Below are 23541 nucleotides of genomic sequence, written 5' to 3' on the forward strand. Positions count from 1 at the left end.
AAGGTCATAAAGGACTATGAAGAAAAACTGTCAGTATATACAAATCCAGAAGTGGAAGAAAGGAACCTCTGAAAGAAGGAATGCACAATGTACAAGCATTGAGTGGATTGTCACAGGGAAAGGGATTCACAGAATTAGAAAGCCAAGGAGACAGAAGGAAGAAGTACACAGGGCTATGGAGGAACGAAAATCAAAAAGAACTGAGAGGCCTATAAGGAAAAGACATTTGCTGTTAAGAAGCAAGTGGCAAGTGGATAGTAGAAAATGTAGAGTATCAATCTTAAAAATGGCAGAAAGACAGATGTTTAGAATAACTACAAAGCAAAGATGGAAAAAGATTCATTTTAGATCAATTTAAATGGACAAATATCTAGATATAAGCAACCAAAAATACTGACAAAGGCCTCTGCCGTTTTCCCAGCCCGCTTCATGAGGGAGAGACCATGATAAAAATAATTTTGTGAGGGAGAGATCATGATAAAAATAAAAGAAAAACAGTTTTTGCAGTAAGGACAAACATAATAATACCTAACCATAATCAAAAAGAAATTGTAGAAAAGTCCCTGTAACCTTAAACTTGGGCACCGAAAGCCTAAGCTGGAATGCCCTGTTATTAAAGTATGGCATTGATTCTATGTGGAAAAATTTAATAAGAAAATAGAGAGTAGACCTGTAACGTATATCAAAGGTAATAGCTGTGGCAAGAGCAAGAAAGATTTGTAGTGTATAATCTCTCTCTCTCTCTCTCTCTCTCTCTCTCTCTCTATATATATTGTATTTGTGAAACCTCGCTTTAACGGACCAACGGGGGGGGAGTTGTCCGTTAAAGCCGATTGTCCGTTAAAGTGAAGCATTTTTTTTTTCATGCCTTAAGTGATGTTTATCGGTAAGCTGGCCTCAGCCTAGGTGTGCAATAACCACCGACATACATGAAAAGATTGACATTATGAAATAAACTGATAATAAAGGTAATAAAACCCTTTTTACCCTATATATTATTGGCATATCTTCATAATAAACAACCTATTTGAGGAATAATTCCATATCAATGAAATCAACTTTTATCTATGCAGGGCCAGCTGACAAAATGTAAACATTGAACTATGGTTGCGCTCACAGCAACCTTTATCTTTCAGTAACCTTTCAGAAATTTTAATGGTAGTGTAATTACAGGAGTAATAACATGTAGGATAACATAATATTCATTTTTCATTGAAAATTCATTAAAATTTTGGTTGTAAATAACTGTTTAGGACAACGCAGTCATACGAACGAAAATTATCATATACTACCTTATCGTTGTTTGTAATTGGTGATGAAGCACAAACATTATAAAACCATTTTTACCTTATATATTATTGGTATATCATCATAATAAAATAGCCTATTCGAGGATTAATTCCACATCAATGAAATAGACTTTTATCTATGCAAGGCTGTCTGACAAAATGTAAACATCGAGTTTTGGTTGTGCTCACAGCAATCTTTATCTTTTGGCAACCTTTCAGAAATTTTAATGGCAGTGTAATTAAAGTAGTAATAACATTTAGGTAACAAATTATTCATTTTTCATTAAAAATTATAATTTTGGTGGTAAATAACTGTTTGGAACAATTCATTCGTATGAATGATAATTATTTATGATAATTATCATACATTATCATATTGTTAGGGGTTTGTGATTGGCAATGAAACATAAACAAAACAATGGTTTCTCTTTTAGGCAATGCGTGTAGGAAAAACATGATACAGTACTGAATTGGCTTTGTTATTTAATTTATTTTGAATTTCTAGGGGTACAGTAAGAAAAACAGCATTTATAATAACAGTATTTCATAAGATACCTGTTGTTGCAAAAGCTAGCCTACACACAGATGGTTTTGTAATTTAGCAGTCGTCTTATACTGTCGTCTTACACAACAGATATGAGATAAAGTCACAAAAATTTGCCATATTTTCCCTCGTTTTATCTAAAGGTTGTCTTATACACGGAAATACATGTTAAGTTCCAATTACACACCAATGCTAAGGTTAGTGCATGAGTAAATGTAAAAAACAACAGCCACTACCCTTGGCCGGATTTCGTCCGTTAAATCTGATGTCCGTTGGTTCCAGGTCCTTTAAAGCGAGGTTTTAGTGTATAAACATATACGTATATAGGTAGTCCCCCAGGGTTACAACAGGCCCAGCGTACGAGGTTCCAAGTTTACGACGCCCTTCAAATATATTCATCAAAAACTATTTCCTGGGTTTACGATGCTCATCCGAAAGAAATATGGCTCTAAAACTGCAGAATCGTCAAAATTTAGAGGTTTATTAATGAAAAAAAAAATCATTAAAAATGCAGATTATGTCATTTTCAAGATACTCAAAGAATTAAGCATAAGGTTTTCTTATGATTTTCAATGATATTTCAGACAACGCCAATCTGAACGGAAGAAATATGGATCTAAAACGGCAGAATGGTCAAAATTTGAAGGAATTTTTTTTTTTTAAAACTCAAGAAAAATGCAGGATATGTTGTTTTAAAGATACCCAAAGGATTAAAAAGGTTTTCTTACATTTTTTTACATTTCAGACGATGCTGATCCAAACAGAAGAAATAAAATTTACATTCGTAGAGCAATATTCGCTAATTACTGATTTTTATTTTATTTTCATAACTAAATATATTTTTTAGATAAAAATATTGATTCACTAATTTTCAAATACTAATATTAAGGTGACCACAGAGAAGTATTAATAAAATTTTAAATCAAAATCCTGTGAAATCACAAAACACCTTACCGATGCGAACAACTAAATTCTCTCTCTCTCTCTCTCTCGTGGAGCAATATTCATTTATTACCGATTTTTACTTTATTTTCATGACTAAATGCATTTTTTATGATAAAAATAACCGATTTACCAATTTTCAAATACAGGCAGTCTCTGGGTTACAAAGAAATGTATCAATAAAATTATACACTTAAATCCTACAAAATTGCAAAACAGCCTACCAATGTGAAAAACTCAGTTCAACCTCTCTCTCTCTCTCTCTCTCTCTCTCTCTCATAGAGCAATATTTACTAATTACTGATTTTTATTTTATTTCTATGACTAAATACAATCTTTATGATAAAAAAAGATTTACTAATTTTCAAATATTTATGTATCTTCTCTTTCTCCATAATAATTCCTGAGTACCACTCTCGATATTTAAGTAGGGCCAACTGCCCATACCCACCCACCCACCCCTCTCTCTGTGCTGTATGTATCCTTCAATGAAATATGGATTACTGTATCAACATAAAAATATACTAAAATTCCAGGAAGTTCACAAAGACATCATCGGTCGTGTGACAATTTTTTTATTGCTTTGACGTAGGCTCCAAGACCACACACTATTGGCTAGAGGGATTGGAAGTAGCCAATAACAGAGCCTGTAGCAACCACCCTCTCTCCATGATGACATGCTATTGGCTGGAGGGATGAGGAAGGTGGGATTTTAACCAACCACAAAGCTTGTATCTCAAGGGCTTTGCATACACTCTCAGATAAGAGAGAGAGAAAGAGAGCGAGATTTTTATGCATATGTAACGTATGTTTATTTGTTTTGTATAGTTTTATTGATAAATGTGACTTACTTTGTCACTCATTTGTTCATATTTTCCTTGCTATAATTACTTTCTGCATTTCAACAACTACGAAAAATTAGGTCGGATTTTCTGTGAAAATCCAAGTCTTTATCTAGGGTAGATGAGCGGTGAGGCAAACAGTCTCTCTCTCACTGATCCTTCCTGCACTATGAGGGCGTACAACCTAGTTGACCCGAGGACTGAGCCAGAAACATTTGCCTTTGTAGTTGAACTCTAGGGAGATGACTCTCCAGAGTTCCTCCTACCTGACTAGCACCTCCCATGGGAACACCAGGAGGTTGAGGGGACAGGCGAGGAAGACCGGGCACCCCGCTGGTCCTGCTGGCGGAACTAGCAGAAGAAGCGGGCCGAGAGTGGTCATCAACCTGTGGTGATGACGGCAACCCGGGTCCAGGAGAACGCTTTCACCTCGGCGAAGTGCTGTCCCGAGGAGAGCGTAGCGGTTCGCGCAAGCCGAGCTGAACGCTTGACACGACCGAGCCAGGCTGATCATGTGACCGTGACCGGGGACTGGGTGGAGTCGAACACATGGCTGGCTGGCGAGAACTTGCACTGTCCTCTTGACAGGCCCCAGTCTTCTTCGAGGCCAGAGCCTCTCGAGAAGACTGTACAGGGGACCTCCTCTCTGTCTCACCAGATGCTTGGACTCGAGAGGCTGAAGCACCTAGCTGGGAACCTTGCTTGGCACTACAGAAAGTGATAGCAAGCAGAGCTGAGACACCTGCATGTCTTGGCTCTTTCTCCCGTCCTGTGCCCGAATCTGTACGGTGAGTGGACTCTAATGAGCACCCGACACAGCGCAAGCCTTTGAAGCGGACTTCTTAGGCGCAGCAACAGGTGTGCAGACTGAGGTTTGCACACCCGCGGCTCCCAAAACGCTATACCCAGGGGTCAACAATTCGGTTTCCTGACCAGAAGGACGGGAAGAGCCGACAAGAGATCCCACAGCTTCCCCTGTGGAGGGAGGCAGTCCCTTAGAAGTCCCAGAATGGGATTCCTTAGGGGGGTGAGAGACAGCCTTCTTCTTCTTCTTCTTCGACCGATGAGCCTTGGAAGAAGAAGGGGAGGAGGTAGCAGACAACGATGACGACGAAGACAAAGATGACACCTTCCTAGACCTCTTCTTAGACTTCTTCGTCATCTTCTTCAGGATGGCAGTCAAGTCGCCCTTCCAGGAGGGAGCAGCGGGAGTCACAGGCGTAGTCAGGGTGGCCAGGGTAGCAGGAGCGACCCGGGCACCAGAGACGTCAACAGAGGACACCGAGGCAAGCTGGGCAGCCAGTACAGCCCAGGAGCCAGGGAAGCCAGGAGCCGCGACTGGGGCGACCAGAACAGCCTGGGCAGGTGGAGAAGCTACAACAGGCTGAGAGCCAAGTAAGCAAGGAGCCAGGACTGGGGCGACTGGGATAGTCGGGGCAGGTGCAGTAGCCAGGAAAGCCCGGGAGCCAGGAACAGCAGGAGCGGGGACCAGAACATGGGGCACGGATGAAGTCACCATCATAGAGGGCCCTGGCTAGGACAACGGGGCCGGGAAGCCAGGCGGCAGTGGCACTGCATGATGGGATGCCGATGTGGTGGCCACCTGGGTACCCAGGCAAGAAGAGAGTCACTGGCATCTTAGCAAAAGCAGTCATTGTAACGTGCTGGTTGTAGCAGTAGCCAGGGCATGGGTCACTACCGGGGCGCCAGACAGATGAGCCAGGAGACCCTCCAGAGATGGTACAGCAGGGAGACCCAGGTGGGGCCAGGTTGAGTCAAGATCTGGAGCCTTCCCCGCCTGCAAGAACGTCTACCGCCATACCTGAAGACAAAGTCGGGTTAGGGGAGGGAGACTCCACTTGCTTCGGGGGGAGGGAGAGAGAGAGAGAGAGAGAGAGAGAGAGAGAGAGAGAGAGAGAGAGAGAGAGAGAGAGAGAGAGAGAGAGAGAGAGAGAGATTCCCCCTGGGGCAAGGAGAGGACCCCGAGAAGAGGACGTCTGCTCCCTAACGTTGTTCCACGCCCGACGAAGTGAGTGAAGACGATAAAGTGAAGTCCTCTCCCGAAGGAGAGGCAGCCAGAAGGGGAAGCTTGCCGGGAGAGATAAACAACCCCGAAGGGTTAGCCACCAAGGGAGTCATCAGGGGTGTGTAACCCTCAGATGACGCCTTGGAAGGCTCCCTCCATTACCGTTTCCTCCCTTCAAACCTTGCCCACTGCTCAGCCGACTAGGAGCAACACTCAGTGCGAGGAGATTCCCGTGAGCACACAGACCTCCTGCAAGAAGAGCAAAGGATATGCGGGTCCACATCAGTTTTCTTTCTGAAACTATTACATTTCTTTCCACCAACCCCAGGACACACGCTAGGGGAAGGTGGGCTTACGAGGTTTACTTCCTCCATGAGCTTTCATGATTATGAAAGGAAAACACAAGCCAAACAAGTAAAAGAAAAGATCCCACCAGGAAAAAAGCTAAATGGAAGTCAGGGCAGAGAGTGTAGAAACACGTCTGTACCATACAATGGCCGAAAGTAAATTGGAATGTTTACATTCGGGCAGGCGGGACTTCCACCTACCGGATGGTAGTTAACTGCCTAACCGCCTTGTTCGAAAGTTCAACGGCCATTTCCAGTTTCGCTGATAGTAATTCCTAATGTAAAGAACCGATGGTTTCTTTATCCGACTCCTGCCTACCGGACAGTAGTTAACTGCCTAACCATCTTGTTTGAAAGTTCAACAGCAGTTTCCAGCTCAGCTGATAGTAATTCCTCATGTAAAAGACCGATGGTTTCTATATCGTGTTGGGACAAAGCATTATTGCTACGCAGTATTATTTCCCTTAAGTTAATAACACTGGATACCAAGGCTTAACTTTATTGCACTTACAATTGAGCTCTTGGAACAGAACTCACTAGCATGTAGAACACTACCTGTATAATTACATACTGCAGACTGACACAAATTCAGATAAACACATTTACTGTAATGACCACTTCTCAAATTTTTATCTCAAATCTATGAAAAGTGCCAACGGTACAAATATCTCATCATAATTTTCATAGCTAACTGGAAAGGATACCATTTACCGAAAACGACTCTACCTCAAATCAATACATCAGCAAGGAGCCCACTCTCAATATTTTGTGCCCAAGTTATGCATAGGCAAGAAATCTGTACTGTGTATCTACACGTGGCCTTAAACTTGACCAAAGATTAATATTTTTGAATTCATAAAGGAACATTTCACTAAAATTGAACAATATCTATCATGTAAGCAAGCCAAGTTACCAAGAAAGAAAAATCTGCATGATCTTCGACTTTGTTAAATGACCATGGGTCAAGGAAAAGGGTCCTACTTAACCTATGTGCAAAATACAGTAGCTCAACGAGAAAAAGAATTTTTGTTCAGGATAAGGGAAACCCAGTGGAGTTCCCTTTACTTTTCGTTCACCCAAAGGTGCGAAATTTAGTCTTCAGGATAAGGGAAACCCTGTGGAGTTTTTTTTTTTTAAGTTTTTTGATGAAAAAGTCATGAAGCGCACTGTAGCAATAATGAACAGATACCATCCAGTTACTAGATGAATACTGTACAATATTAAGTGCACTAAAATGGTATGACACAAATGAAAATGAAATGAAACAATTCATTAATTTACTGGCTCAGTGTTTCACGGAATGGCACTCAAATCAACCATTTTTTCACTTTAATGCTTCATGTTTATAATGATTAGGATATAAAAAGGCAAAATAAATTCTTTAATTTTTCTTATTCTACATTATTTATTATCCTAATATCTTTATATAAAAATCAATACCAGTGTCAAAAAGAACACATAAAGCATAAAAATTAGCACAGACCAAATGACCGCTCTGCAATCTAGAAAATGAGATGACACGAGAGTGGAGACGTCTCTCATAAAGAACGCTTAACAGGTTAATATAAACTGCAGGACAGTATATAGTGCAGTATTGTAAAGTGAAATTACAGTGTACTGTATATGGGCAACTGACAATTTTGTGGTGGCGTAATAATTCCCAGGCTTAAATATTCAAGAGGTCATGGAATGAGTTACAAATTTTATGAAAAATTATGCAAATAAAGCCAGCCCCCAAATTCCTAAACATACCTACCAAAAATGACAAATGTTCAAAGTAATTGGCATTTTTCCTAACATACAAGCCTGAGGTCTTTACATTTGGGACTTGCTTTTCAGAGCAAGCTGGAGCTGACTGTTTAACTTAAAACAAAGTGGATATTGGTAGTTGGCTACCGACGGAAGGGGAGGAAACCCATCCAGATGGCACAAATTCACTTTACCTTTTGGCCCTTGAAGCAGAATGAGGGGTGGTTAGAGGTGGGCCATTTAGGTCAAGACCTCGGGTTTGTATGTTTGGAAAAATACAAATTACAGTACAGGTAGACCCCGGTTATCGGTGGGCTTGGTTATCGGCGATCCAGTTTTGCGGTGCTTGTCTAGCAACGAAAATTGGCAATTTTTGGCGCCGAACACTGCCAATTTCTGCTAACTGGCACTGATACACACCTAACAGAGATGCCGATCTCTGGTTATCAGTGCTGATGAGTACTGAAAATTGCTGATTTTCAGCTGTCGGCAATTTTTGCCTACCGTCACGCTGTTGGAACGGAACCCCTGCCGATAACTGGGGACTGCCTGTACTTTAAAATTTTGTAATTTGTTCCTACACGTATACAAACCGTCTGTCTTTACATACAGTAAACCCCCCCATATTTGCGGGGTATGTGTACCACACCCCCCCGCACACAGCTAAAATATGCGAATACTTAAAACCCTTCCAAAAACACTTAGAACTGCCTATTTTGACAGTTCAAACACCAAAAGAAAAAAAAAAAACTAAAAATGCTTATACAGGTATTATCCTACTTGCGATGGGGTTAGGTTCCAAAATAACCATCGTTTGTTGGAAAAAACATATCTCAAATATAGGCTAGCCTACACTAGGGTATTCAGTACCATATATACATATACGGTAGCCTACCCCACACTATAAAGTATGCTCTATACTTACATGGTATAGTAATTGTTAATATCAGCTAATTCTGGAAGTTCATCCAGAGTGACTATGATATTTCAATACAAAGAGAAACTGAGTAACAAACAAGAATTGTCTTAGCCTACACTACAATATATTGTATGTATATATATATATATATATATATATATATATATATATATATATATATATATATACAACTGCAATTTTACACTATACTGTACTTTATATTCACAGATTAATATCATATTATACAAACATCAACATAACGAATAAGCATCTTTTTCAATGGATCTTTTAAAATGTTATGCTTTAATTCACTGCATCCAATAATACTGTATATCTTCTTATATTGCTTTTGTATTATAAACTGCAATCATAGCAATCAATGTTTTGGTTTGGAAATTGATTACGCAGTAAGTTTATTTTGCCGCATTTAACTAGTTAGTGTAAATGAATCCCAAGATACCTTATTTATACAGGGCAAGGGTATTTTTCATTATACAGGCAGTCCCCAGTTATTGGCGATCCGGTTTTACGGTGCTTGTCTAGCGATGACGATAACTGGATTTTCGACACCGATTCCCGGTTATCATCGCTGATAACCAGTTATCGGCGCTGATCGCCAGTTATCGGCAGCGCTGATCACCGGTTATCGGCGCCGATAACCAGAAATCAGTGCTATTATCGTCAATTTTCAGTTAGCGGCGATTTTCGGTTATCGTCATGCTGTCGGGAACGGAACCCCGCCGATAACCGGGGTCTGCCTGTACGAAGTGTTTTCAAGTCAAAATATAACAAATACATCTCGCTGTGAAATTAATTTAGCTTTTTTCTTGTTAAATGATGACGCTGGCTGCTTTGTGGCATGTGTGTTTTACATAAAAAAAAAAAAAAAAAATCAAGATTCCGTTCCCTTTTTCACTTGATTTCATCATAATACGAGCCTTACGTATTTATTGTTTATCGGCGTAGAAACAGCAGTAATGTGTTCTTTCATGCCCAGTAGTTTTGATTAAAATACTTTCTCTCCAATTTTAATTACAGTCGAGTTTCATCCATGCTGCCAATGCAAGATAATTTATAGTCATTAGCAGCTTGAACATTGTTTTCTCAGCTTCAGCTACAACTTGCAGCTTAAATTTTGAAGTATATTTCCTTGCTGATCTTTTTACCATACTGAATAAGGGTATAATGTAAAAATATATCAGTCCTATTCTACTTACCGTCATTTGTTACATAACTACGGAAATTGTTTACTACTGTACGATGGCTGGATACAAGCAAAACTAATGTTGTTATCTGATTCAGTTATAAGCGAAACAACAGTTTCTCGTTCAGTTGTTTATGGCTGTATGCATTTACGCAAGAGTATAACGTTACTAACAAAACTTTCATCATTCTCTTTTACTTTTTTAACTAGAAGATGGGATAAAGAGATGGAGGAAAAGAAGTTGGTCTACTGTAATTTGGTCTCTCTCGCTGCCTGATTGTAAACTGCTGCCGGTGCCCACGTGAAATTTTAAAATATTTTATAAGTATTGTCGTATTGGTATTAATTACTTACCCCATCACAAAATTGAATTATTGTCACGTATTTAGTCATGAAAATTAAATGAAAATACAGTAATTAGTGTTTCTCAGTGAAAAAATATCGTGGGAGCGGGACAAATACCTTTGTCTAGGAGCATCAGGGGACGAGTAGCCACCACCTCCACTGCACAACACTTAACTATTTCAAGGTTAACGTCTGTTAAATAGGACACAAGACTGGTATGGGAAGGAAGCGAGGGAGCCAAGTGCAGGAGCAAGTGGATATAAAATAAGAGGGCTAGTAGCAGGAGAGAGGTGGCACCAGACGATGGGGAACTGGCGCTGGGTGCTCCCAGGATGTAGCTGACACCAGGGTGGCTGGGTGCCAGGCAAGGTAGCAGCTCAGGAGTCAAGACTCGGGAGCTGGTGAGGCTTGCAGATATGTATTTCAATACCAAAAATCGGTTCGGCAGAGAACGCAATGCTTACGTCTTATTACATTACTGGGAAAAAGAAAGTTAGCCTTTAACGATCAGAGTTAGAAGTACCCAGTCCCATCAGACACATCTCAATTACCATCAAACATTAATTGAGACTTGTCAATGTGAGTTTCAATACAAAAAAAAACCTGGTTTGGCAGAGAATGCAATATTTACGTTTTACACCAATTGGTAAACGAGGCAGCGAATGCAATATTTAAGTTGTTTACACTGCTCGGAAAAGGAAAATGAAGTTTTACCAACACTGTTTGAAGTACATCGAGTACCATCATACAGACATATCTCAAATCCTATCAAACATGATTTGAGACTTTCAGATATGTATACAATACCAAAAATGCCACTCCAGTAGCAAACACAATATTTACGTTATTATGCTATTCGGAAAAGGAAAGTTGACCTTTACTGACAACAGTTAAGTACACAGAGTATCTTCAAACAGACACGTCTCAAATCCTAACAAACATTAATTGAGACTTGCAAATAAGTATTTCATTACCATAAATATTGGTTCAGCGATGAACACAATGTTTATGTTTATTACGTAACCGGTGAGGGTAGTAGCGTGGTAAGCTACACCACTGGTAGTTAATTTGATTGTGTATTTGCCACTGTAGCGAAATGTGATAGCGAATTCGCCACTGTAGCGAAATGTGATAGCGAATTCGCCACTGTAGCGAAATATGATAAACTTGCATCAGATCTTAGAAATAAACAATAAAATACTGATCCTGAAAGCTGTAGGCTTGAAAGTTACTCAAAATCGGAGATAATACATCACTGAAATCCGGTCTCCGACCGGCAAATTTAAGAACAAAGCTGACATCGACACTTGGTGATGACTCGAACGCCAGCAGAAACAAAATAATCAGTTCCTGGTATTCCCGTTAGTGGGCAGGGCCAGTCACCTGCACTATACTTGAGGCGTTACCCTTGAATTTTTTAATTTAAGCTGCTGTGCAAAGATAACTTATACTGCAGGTATGTAATTACTCTAGAACACCTCCATGCATGCCCATCCAGCACATGTCTGTTTGCTAACCATCCCTTAGATTGGTATAAAAGAGAAGGTAGGAGGCAAGTCCCACAAATACCTTCTCTTTGCAGCCGTACACCTTAGGTGAGACGCTACCTGTCCTCAAGAGGTGGGAGATCTGAGATCTACATGACTGTTGAGCAGCCACCAAAGAACCCTAAGAAAAAAGGAGTCCAAGGATCTATGGGCAACGTCCTGAAGGTAAAAAGGAAGGCAAATGTGGTCTGTTGTGCCCGCATTCCTGTCCTTAGTACCTGTCCGATGGGTCTTCCCGAATGCTAGGGCAGACCAATGCCCCTGACCTTATTAAATCTCGCCCTAAACGTATTGTTGTCCACCATATCAGTTGTGGAGTACATCCGTCTGACCATACATAAAGTCAAAAGAAATGGAGCTCCTAGACACCACTTCTTGGCTGACTCGGAACCAAAAACAAGTTGCTGGCAATAGTTTGGAGGTGAAGTCTTAAGTGGTAAAGCAAAAGGCTTTCGGGCACTTGGTAGCCTTTCGGGTCCTTAGAATCAGAATGCTCCTACACCGTTGATCTCCCGAAGAATCAGGCAGAACGACGGGCAGTCGTAGGCCCAAGACTTGAATCATGGATGAGAAAGACGTCTCCTAGACGCCAACATCTAAAGTTCCTAGGAGGTCACTTATCCAAGTACTGACTAGCCCTAACATTTTTGACCCTGGATGTGAAAGACGACTCCTAGACACCAACAGCATCTGGTGTTCCCAAGAGGTCACCTATCCAAGCACTGACCAGACCCAATCATTGTTAAACTTCGCTGACTGGACAAGAAGCAATATTTTCAATGGTATGGTCAATGGCTGTAATGCCCATGGTCTGTAAAGACAAAGCCGAACAGTAACACTTTTGGTGTTTCGAGATTGAAGGACTAACCCAACTGTCTTCCTAGTTTGAACAATTATCCGAAACATCAAGGTATCAAGACCAACTGTAGCTAACACCGGCCCTAGTGACCGAACTTGTCTGTCATACATCCATCATCCTGGAGTGTGTCTGATTGACCACTGTGCTACTGGAGACCTCTGCACCCACACCATCAATTGAGGAGATGATAGGACTAACAAAACTCAAAAAATACTAGATACCCTAAACAAAGCACTGATACATTAAAAAATATACAACCATTACATGAAAGAACCTAACATAAACATGTATTATTTAACAAAACTTAAAAAAGAATTAGAGCACGACTTTTCTGAAGATTATAGCATGCTATTAATGAATAACAGATGTAGAATCCATGATAAAAAAATTTTAACATAAAGCCTTGAAACTGGGACCATAAAAAAAAAAAAAAAAAAAAAAAAACTTTTAACATGCAATAGCTCAGCACCCAGATGAGTTTTGATTAAATTTCCTGCACCAATAACCAAATCCAAGTTAATGCAATATGGTCATCTGTGCCTAAAAATTTATTCCCAAAAGCTTGATAAAATGCCATAACTATTCAACTCAAAATACCAAAATAAGTATTGACAGCTGCAGACCTATTTATTCAAATAATCATAAACACAAAGAAGTTAGGAAAAAATTATCAATTTACATACAACTCACGATATGCTGTATAACTGGATCTAAGAATTATACACCAACCAATTTAAACCCCAAAACAATCACTGATGGTATATAAGAGATAGAAAATATTTAAAAATAAAATAACTTAAAAACACCACTCAATCACTGATGGTAACAGAAGGCCCAAAGGTTTATCAGATGCTGAGGGGTCTAACCTTCCAAATAAGTGGCGAAGTCTTTCAAGTAACCTAAATTTAAAGTACAGGTGTATGCTATTTTAGAAAATTCAAGATATACCACCTAACAGTAAACCTGTACAGGCAGTCCCCTGTTAACGGCAGGCTCAGTTAATGGCGATCCGGTTTTACGGGGCTTGTCTGGCGACAAAAATCGGCAACTTTCGGCGTCGAAAATCGCCGATTTCTGCTTATCGGCGCCAATAATTGGGTATTGGCGCTGATACATACCTAACAGAGGCGCCAATAACTGAAAATCGGCACTTTTCGGTGCCAATAAGCCCCAAAAATCGCCGATTTTCGGTTATCATCACACCCCCAGAACGGAACCCCCACTGATAACTGAGGACTGCCTGTACAATTTCTGGCATAAATTGTTATGTTTTAGAGATTTGTCCTCAAAATGCACTTCTGAATAAGCTGCCTAACAAAATACCATTATAATGTGACTGATAGGTAAGAGAAAGGGCTACCTAAGTTTTAAGAATTTAATCTTTGTACCTGTCTACTGTATACTGTACAGCCTGGTTCTGGGTCATGACTTTTTACAAAACTTTTAAGCAAATGTAAAAGCATAATTCCTGCAATACAAGTAATACAAGTAAGTTAAGTCCCAGACAAGCAGGACACATCCTCAGCACCTAAGCTGTCTTGGAACTAGTATGAGTTTCAGGAACCCTTAACTTCAAACATACACCCCAAAAAATAAGCAAACTCAAGTCAATAACAGGCCTCTTCATGTTTATCCTTTAAGAACTGATGCAATGTTTTCTTACTCAATGTGTCCCGCTCTGTTTATTTTGCATTTGCAAATTACTGCGATCACTGTCTAATATGCATGAAATTGAGGAAAAAGGTAGTTATTTATGATCATATTCACTCCTAAGTTCTTTACCATACATAATAATGTTTCTCATCAACTTTCAAACTGAGGATATAAAACAAATGCTGCTGACGGTAAAGCACTCTGCTGAACCTACAAGAAACTACAAACCTTTCCTCCAACACATGTCAAGGCCACACCAACCACTAAGACTGAGAAAGTCAAATGCCCTTTAATGGCTGCTAGGGTCAAAAGCCATGAATGAGAACATTTCCTTACATGATGGGAACGTTGGTTATGTTTTGTAACATAGGTACACAGCCAAGGCAGATGCGCATCTCCTCAAGACCAGTGATGATGAGTCTCTTCACAAGGTCATCACTCAGGTAGCTGGTTATATTCTTCCATGAAAGGTGAGGAAGCAGTATTATTAGCAATGAAAAGCGTGGCTGCTCAAGAAGAATATGCTGAGGATGCAAGAGTTACCTTACAAGACAGGTGTCAAGACCATGACTAACATGCGAGGTCACTTGTTGCAATCTAAGGTAAGCAAACCTTTGCATTTTGTAGTAGAATGCTAAAAATGCAATCTCTCTGCTAACTATACTGACCACATCGTGCATTTTCTTACTAAGTGCTATAACTTCCTTGGAGATGCAAATCAAGATACGATCTTAGAGGAGGTCTTAAAATTTGTTGAATCTAAAGACTCAGCAAGCATTCAGTTCTACATCTACATGAATGGCAGGGTGCTCTGGCAAAAAGAATAACCACCAGATCATAACAAAAAAGATTATTAATTGCATGTACAGTAAACCCCTGGTATTCGCGGGGGATGCGTACCACACCCCCATAGCTAAATTCCGCAAATACTTAAAATCCCTCTAAAAACCCTTAGAACTGCCTATTTTGATAGTTAAAAAAAAAAAAAAATCTAAAAACGCTTATACCCGAGTATTTTAAGTTTTATCACAAAAAGTGCATTTAGTCATGAAAATTGTATGAAAATACAGTAATTAGTGAATATTTCTCAGTGAAAAATACTGCGAATAACGTGTATAGCCTATATGTTCCGTAGAGAAATCCGCGAATAGGCGAGTCGGCAAATCAATACTGAACAAAATGCCCATCTCTGAGGTTAGACATAAAGCTAATTCATCATCAAGGTCATCAGAAACAAATTGTGAGAACAAACCAGTTGTCCAAAAACGAGAAAATATCCGATACCAAGCAGATGAATCTATCTTGCTAAAAACTCCAACATACAGGAGAATACTTTTCTTCAACTGAAGGAGTAACGGGATGTGGAAGTACGTGTCCTAAATGTCGACAGAAAACATCCTATGTCCTTCCAAAAGGCCACCAGGACCAAACTGAAAGACTCATCAAAAAGGAAGTAGTATGAATAAACTTGTTGAGACTGGAAATGCCCATGGCTTAATGGCCTCACTGCATAACAACTGTCCAATCTACCCCTCCCAACTCTGAACTTCTCTATGTGAAGTATGGAGAGAAGGATATCAGGAAGTTGAGAAGAGTAAAAATATAACAAAAGGTACAATGCATCCTTCCCTGAGAAACATCACTACCAAAGGTTCTTCTTGACTCTTTGCCAGACACTTCTGAAACTCTGCATACTGCCTTCTGAGGATCCATATGGCATACTTGAACTGGGGAGTTCAAAACATCAGTGAGCCACATCACTGCCGAAGCAGAACTCGAGAGTGGTTTGGGAAATTCTACACGGAACTTACGTGCCAAAAATAAAAAATACCCTATAAGGAAGGCTTCAAAGATGGTGCTAAGAATTTTCAAATCTCCTGATTCGAGACATCTTAGGTGATGGCCTTAAACACTTAGCCTACCTGTCAAAAACAGTTACTAATGGTTGAGCAGGGCTACTTTACATGATTTGTACAAAACTATTTCTGTTACTTTACAACTGAGTTGTAAAAGGAATAAGACATTCCTCCCATTAGCCTCAGAAGTAGGTTTATCAAGGAGAAGTTACAACTCTGATACATCATCAAGAAACTTGTCTCTTCAGGACTACTTATAACTATTATCATCATCCTTATCTCTTATATGTATCTACATGTGTATAAACATACATACATACATACATATCTACATATGAATGCATAAATAGATGCAGTAGCATCCAAGAACCAGCATTAAAGGATAGACTTCCGAAATCGTCTCTGTTGTTTAGATTAAGCCAGCAACATGTCAGCACATCGTCTAGGTTGGTTGGTTCCTAACGGCTCACTCTACAAACACAGTTGTGAGTACAATACACTGTTCATGTTAAGTGCAGAGCTATTTAACACTGAACAGTTTCCTAACTTTCTCTATCAACTGTTCATCCACTTCCCAAAGGCTCTACTTCGATGATAAAGCATCTTACCATAATCAGTGATAACTTCTTACCTGTTTTAACAAGAGCCGAGATAGAAGTCAACTAAAGAGCGCTGGTCAATGGATTCATCTTCAGAAAAAGGAAGTGAAAACGAAACAAGCGGGCTATGCAATGCTTAAAGGAGATTCAACCTAATCACAGTTGAAACCCCCTAAAGTCTGAATGGAGGAACTGAGGCGGAAGAAAACAGCTATCTACAGGTGAGAAGGCAAGGCGAAAAAACACCAGAGAAGGCGGCATACCACGGAAAGTCAGCAATGACGTCACGGAATGCCGGTAGTAAGAACCGGACAGCTGGGAGAGAGATGGCTGGGTGGGGAAGGTACGCCTATGATGCAACACTTGTGGGTGTAGTACTCTCCAAGTATGAGATGAAGCAGCCCTTAGTCTCAATCATGACATGGAAATGGATTAGTGAATGGTGTAATTAATGGGGTTGGGGTGTGAGGCTGAACTTTAGTAAAGCGAAAACATTACTTTTCAGCAGATCTCATACAGATTTTCCAACCCATCCTCCCCTTCAGGTGGATGGGACTCTGCTGAATGAGTCTGAAGCTTTAACTATTCTTAGTGTAACTTTGACTCACACCTTCCTTGTGAGAAACATCTAATGAAAGTGTTAGCAAATGCTCCAAGAAAGTTAGGTATTGTACGTAAGCCCTTGTATATTTATAAATGATAAAATCAATGCAGCCTGTTTTAGGTCATCTGTCCTTTCTTTACTAGAATACTTGTCTCTGGTGTGCATGCCTGCTTCTACCAGAGATTTACCTCTTTTACATAAGAGTGGTTCTTGGTGGTTTCTGTTTCCTAACATTAGCAATTCTAACTTGGACCACTGATGGATGGTCTCTTGTCAATTTTTCATAAGTTGTATTTTAACAGAGATCTTTCTCATTCACAACCGATCCGTGATCCCCTTTTCCTGCTGAGAGCAACCAGATTTGCTGAACAGCAGCACTAATATGCATTAAGTATGCCTCACTGTCAAAATTCTCAGTTCCAAAGGTCCTTCAGTCCTAACACCGTTGAACTGTGGAACAGTCTCCCCTGAGGATGTCGCGCTACTGGAACTTCAAAAGTTCAAGCAAAGATGCAATGCATTACTACCTTAATACATTTCTCCTTGTATTTTAATAATTTACTTACATTTGTAACTACTGTATTCATTTGGTTTATTTGTTTCTTTTTTAATGAGTGAAATCTCCTCTTTCTGTATTTACCTTTACCTCCTCTTATTTCTTGCTAACGGACACCATATCCTTTGAACATTTGAATTTCAAGTCAATGGCCCCTGTGGGCTTGTTCCATATGAACAGGGTTTACCTTCTGAATAATAATTATAATAACTAGCTACTTTATCAATATAATAATTTCCCTTTACGCCAACATGGACATGAATCCAATATACTTTAACATTCACACTGGTTTTACATAAACAGCTTCTTGTGTGAAAACTTAATTTGTTATTCACAAGAAGCTGTAAGTTTAGCCTACTCTAAAAGACTTCTACAATATTCCTATTCACTAAAAAATTACAAATTCCTGTAGTGGCATAACATCAAAGTCTTGCTGTGAATGCAGAAGTGTTATTTGGTAGTGTAATCTATTAGTTTTATTCAGTAGTATGGCATCAAATCCTACAAATGTTGATAACCTGAAACTGACTGTATTGCAAACCTTCATGTGTTGTTTGTCATGAAGTTTATGATGTTCAAGAGCATATGCACAATTTTTGGTTAAACAGTACACATACAGTATGTTCAAATTCACTGTACAGACAGGCTTAGGAGGAGAGTGTTCCAATTGTGGACGAATTCCAAGTCATATTAACAGCTTTACTAAGAAAATTAGTTCGTAATGGGCAGAGTGGAGGATGGTTATTTATCAAAAATGTCCCCTTGTTCTGACTAACTTTTAGTGGGAGGGCCACTTGCCAAAACTTTTTTGGGAGAAGAGTGGGGGATGGGTATTTCCAATACATGTCTCCTTACTCAAACCAACTTTTATTGAGGACAGTATCTCCTTGTTCGATGGGCTTTTAGTGGTAGAATCACTTGACTTTTGCACTTCTCATAATATCGAGCTACAGAGAAGATGGCATAAGGGATCCACTGCTTCATTTGTAATGATTGATTTAGGAATGATTTAGAAGAGCCAGTGCAGATTCTTAGTCCTTCATTATAAACAGAAAATGTCAAATCAAATGCTGATTCATATATTTGACTTCCATAGTCTGGAACAGATGTGAGGATAGCCACTCATCCCAAGCATGTACTAGCTGAAAAATACAATGGTAGCATCTCCTAGATGCATCCTATCCAAAGGGAAAAGGAAAAGTTAATGACGGAAAAAACTCTTAAACTTTGTGTAACAAAAATCTTTCCAACATAAATTTTTCATCATCATCACTATTCAATGCAGTACAACTGAAACAGGGCAATGGCAACATTTGGCATCCCTCCAAATATAGAGCACTTAACTCGTATTATTTAATCCTATGTTAACCTGACACCTACAGAAAGCTTATTTTCTTTAATAAATCTCCCCACCCACATCTAATATTATTACAGCACCTACAACTTCAGCCTCATTTTTTATCACTGATAAAAAACACATTACTATATATCAGTTCAAAACAATACTTCTGGCCACTGGCCAAACTTTACATAAACCACATTCATGAAATACGCAAAATGAGAAAGTAGTACAGTACACAGCAATATCAAAGTTGTCATGTCTATATCAACAGAGATGAGGCAAAACCTGAGTGGAAAAGAGCACTTATTGAGCTTTAATGGTACGATTACAAGACTAACTCAGCATGGTGCTGCCTGAATGCTAAAGAATGATCACATACAACCATCTCCTTTATTTACAGTTCAAAGTAAAAAAATAAATACAAAACCTACAACATCTAAATCATATTCTATATTATCCCAGTGCTGTAAACTTTACTATACATTCAACATTCTGCATCTTACCATACAACTCTAAAACCACAGAAAAAATTCTGCCAAACTAGCTTAACAGCTAACTCAAATCTTTATCGGCATAGCTTTATTAATCCAATTCCATCCTTATTAGGTCACCTTCGCATGTAAGTACTAATAGCATTGAATCTTTCTCCAAGTAAATACTAAGCTACCAAAAGCTGACATTCTTGAGGTTTCCTAACTAACCTCTCTATTTACAATCTCATTAACTCTTCCAGAATATATTGCTGTTTGTTCATTTGTTCTCGTAGCTCTCCCTTATTATACCTTTCATTACAGCATACAGACTGGCAAACTTCAGAGCACGAAACCAAGCCCACGTCTGAAAACTTGACACTCCGTTAAATGCTCTACTTTCCCAGTGTAACCTATCCAAGCTCTACAATAATACTATAGTCTTAGGCTTTTATGAGGTGTCATGCACAACGCTACAAAAGTCCTTCCTGACATCTTTAGAAAATTTCCAAAGACTGACAAATTATATAATAATCCTGCCCTTGCACATAAAATGACAAGCCAGAAGTAAATTACTTACTCAAGCTAGCGTTTTCTACCAGACGAAAATTTTCTTGCAAAACTTGCCCAGAATAAATACCTCCAGATACATAATTTACCTCTAATATAAGAATTATCTAAACCATCCTACATTACATACAGTACTCCTCCTTTCCTATACATTTCCCTAAAAATATCATTAGCAGGCAGTCCCCGGTTATTGGTGGGGATTCCATTCCGACGGCGTGACGATAAGCAAAAATCAACGATAACCAAAAAATTGGTGATTTTCGGCACTTATCGATCGGCGTTGTCGAAAATAGCCGATTTTCAGTTATCGGTGCCTCTGTTAGGTATGTGTCGGTGTCAATAAGCGATTATCAGCACCGATAAGCGGAAATTGGTAGCGAAAACTGTCGATTTTCCTCGCTGGACAAGTGCCAAAAAACCGGATCACTGATAACCGAGACGACCAATAACATGAGGGAACTGCCTGTATTTCTATTCTCACGGAGTATGATCTGCAGTAGAAAAAGTACAAAATACTAAACCCTATAGAAATTAACTAATTTAAAAAAAATTCAAAATACAACACAGCAATTAATAGTACTGTACCTAAATCTAGATATGGAAATATTTTTTAAAAAATCCATTATCCTTCACTGACATATCAACAAAGTATTTTCAACCCTACAATACTATTACTGTAACTGGTCTTAGGCTTTTATGAGATGCTAAACATAAGGAAGCTAAAAAGGTCCCTTCTCACATCTGTAGAAAATCTCAAAAGACTGACACAACTAATATAAAATTAATACAAATTTAATAATCTACCCCTGCAAATAAAATAACAAACTAGACGCACAATACTTATTCACGTTAAATATGTTGCAGACGATTATTATTCTCGCAAAATATATTCAGAATGAACACTGTAGCTCCAAATATACTGAATTTACTGTTGGTAAAAGAAATATATAAAACATCCTGTATTTACATATTATTATAGAAAAATAGAATTTCTATTCTCGCTGAATAAGATCTGCAACCAGAAAGAATACATAAAAACACCTTTGTATGATTAACTAACTTTTAACAAATATTCAAAACACAACACTACAATTACTTATACCCAAATCCAGATGTAGAAATACTTTTAAAATTTCTATCCATTACTGACAGATCTACAAGATAATCTTGACAACATAAAATTTGTACAACTTAAGATGTTGGAATTTAAAAAACTTCACAACACTTAAATTCCCACATCTCTCAAATAATTTAAACACAACAAAACATTTTACACTTACGGTTCAGCTTCTATACTTTTAAGTTTGGCCACATAATTTGAGGGAATATATCCTTCTTGCTTTGTAGCTTTGGACCTTGCAAACCACCAATCACCCTGGGTATCATTCAGAATTTCCAAATGTTCACCTTTCTTAAAAGATAAATCTTCGTCTGTGCGCGCATCATAGTCATATAACGCTACAAACACTTTGGATAATGCTGCTGCACTTCCCTCAGGGTCTGGTACTGACGGCAAAGTTGGATTGAGGCCATTCATTGGCCGCCCTCCGAGGGCATGAGTGTCTTGTGTTCCCCTGGTGGCACCACTTGGATCACTTATAGTAGGTCCTGTCAATGGTTGCGCCGGGACCTGAAACAATAAAATCTAACATCAGAAAAATCATCCTAAAACAGTACAGCAGCTAACATGGTTATCACAATATGCTCCCTATTAGCTCTACGGGTACGTAAACCTGTCCCCATAACAACTACTGATTGTTATGAATGTAACTTCATAAATAAATATCTCTGCAATCTCTTCTTAATATCCCTTATTAGCTGTCTACAGAAATAAAACCATCAAAATAATCACTAAATCTGAAAATCATCTGATAAAACACCAGGTGGATGTATGATGTTAAAGTTAAAAATCTAAATAATGCTTCACAGATTCTATATTCTCATATGGTCACTGTCTTCTAGGTCTTCATCATCTGCCTGTTTTTGTCATGATTTCCTGGGCCTTTCTAGAGGTCTTTGTCATGCTGCTTTCATATCTACTTGCCTTTCTGGTCAACTGTTCCTTATACCTTGACATCAACTGTCCAAATCATACCAACCTCTGCTATCTCAAATTGCTTTTTCTGGCCTCTGGACACCGATCTCACCACACATTAATTATTTGTGAACAATAATTAGATTTTAGCAAATGCAGTACATAAAGCCTATGCTACTTCTACAATACAGAGTATACCAATATGCACTGTACATTTGTCCAGATGTATTAAACTTGAGAAAAGGAAATTTAAACTCATATTACAGACGATCATAAAGTTGTACTATTTCACTCAAAATAGCCAAGCTCATGAAAAGTGACTAATCTTTGATAACAGCCTGCCTAGACTGCCAAGAATAGCCAAGGTTTTGGAAGAAGTCTAGCAAGGGTATGGACAGCATGAAAGATAAATAGACATCACCACAATCAACTTATGATGTTCCATTTCTTATCAGAGCAATGGTGCAACTGGAAAAATATTTGATGAAAAACATCAGGTTCTGATGCAGTAAAGGATGTGCAATACATCAAGAGAATAGGCCAGGAATACTGTAGTTCCAAATTTTAAGACAGTAGTACAGAGTATCATAATGTGAAATGTTATAGACCCCTGAACTCAAAGTTTCTGACAGTACCACACAGACAATGGTATTATGTTTCTCTAAAGAATGACTTAGAACTTTTTTCAGCCTGAACACTGAATGCCAAACAGTGGATGGAAATTTGAGTAGGGTAGTTCTTTGGTCAAGAAAATCACGCTCATCCAGCAGCAATGTCAGATGGAAATCTGCATCAATGCACAGTAATGCTTTAAAGAGTTTTTTGAAGATACAGCAATGATTCATGTTGCAACCAAAGTAATTCTTCAGGAGCAATTTGTCAAATGCTGAAATTCAATACAGCCAAGACCTTCCATGGCTATGCACATCAAATCTCCATTCATCCCCCCCAACACCTGTGTAAAATGCTTCGGTAAGGTTTAAATGCTTCAAACTTTGGGTGAAAACATTTGGTGCAAGTTAATTGTACAAAACACACAGATGTGTAGTTACTGACCGGGATTGTCATAGAAAATCACTAAAGTTGCTTCCAGGACAACAACATACAGCATGTAAAAACAGCTAATTAATATTATTATTACTATTTCAGTAGATGAAACCTATTCACAAGCAATAAGCACACAGGGGCCACTGACTTGAAAATTTCAAGCTTCTAAAGAATGTTGGTTTCAACCTCCCATGGC

At 38.9% G+C, this 23541-nt stretch overlaps 1 protein-coding gene across 1 annotated transcript in view; it reads right to left on the reverse strand.

The window, feature by feature from the left end:
* The window catches only part of Src42A (Tyrosine-protein kinase Src42A), a 119382-nt gene that overhangs the window by 86895 nt on the left and 8946 nt on the right, over positions 1 to 23541 (reverse strand). The window contains exon 2 of the mRNA XM_067084234.1: positions 21544 to 21893. Coding sequence (XP_066940335.1) covers positions 21544 to 21893 — 350 coding nt within the window. The remainder of the gene's footprint in view (positions 1 to 21543; positions 21894 to 23541) is intronic.

Source organism: Macrobrachium rosenbergii, chromosome 3 (genome assembly GCF_040412425.1).
Source record: "Macrobrachium rosenbergii isolate ZJJX-2024 chromosome 3, ASM4041242v1, whole genome shotgun sequence".
Taxonomy (NCBI): Eukaryota; Metazoa; Arthropoda; class Malacostraca; order Decapoda; family Palaemonidae; genus Macrobrachium; species Macrobrachium rosenbergii.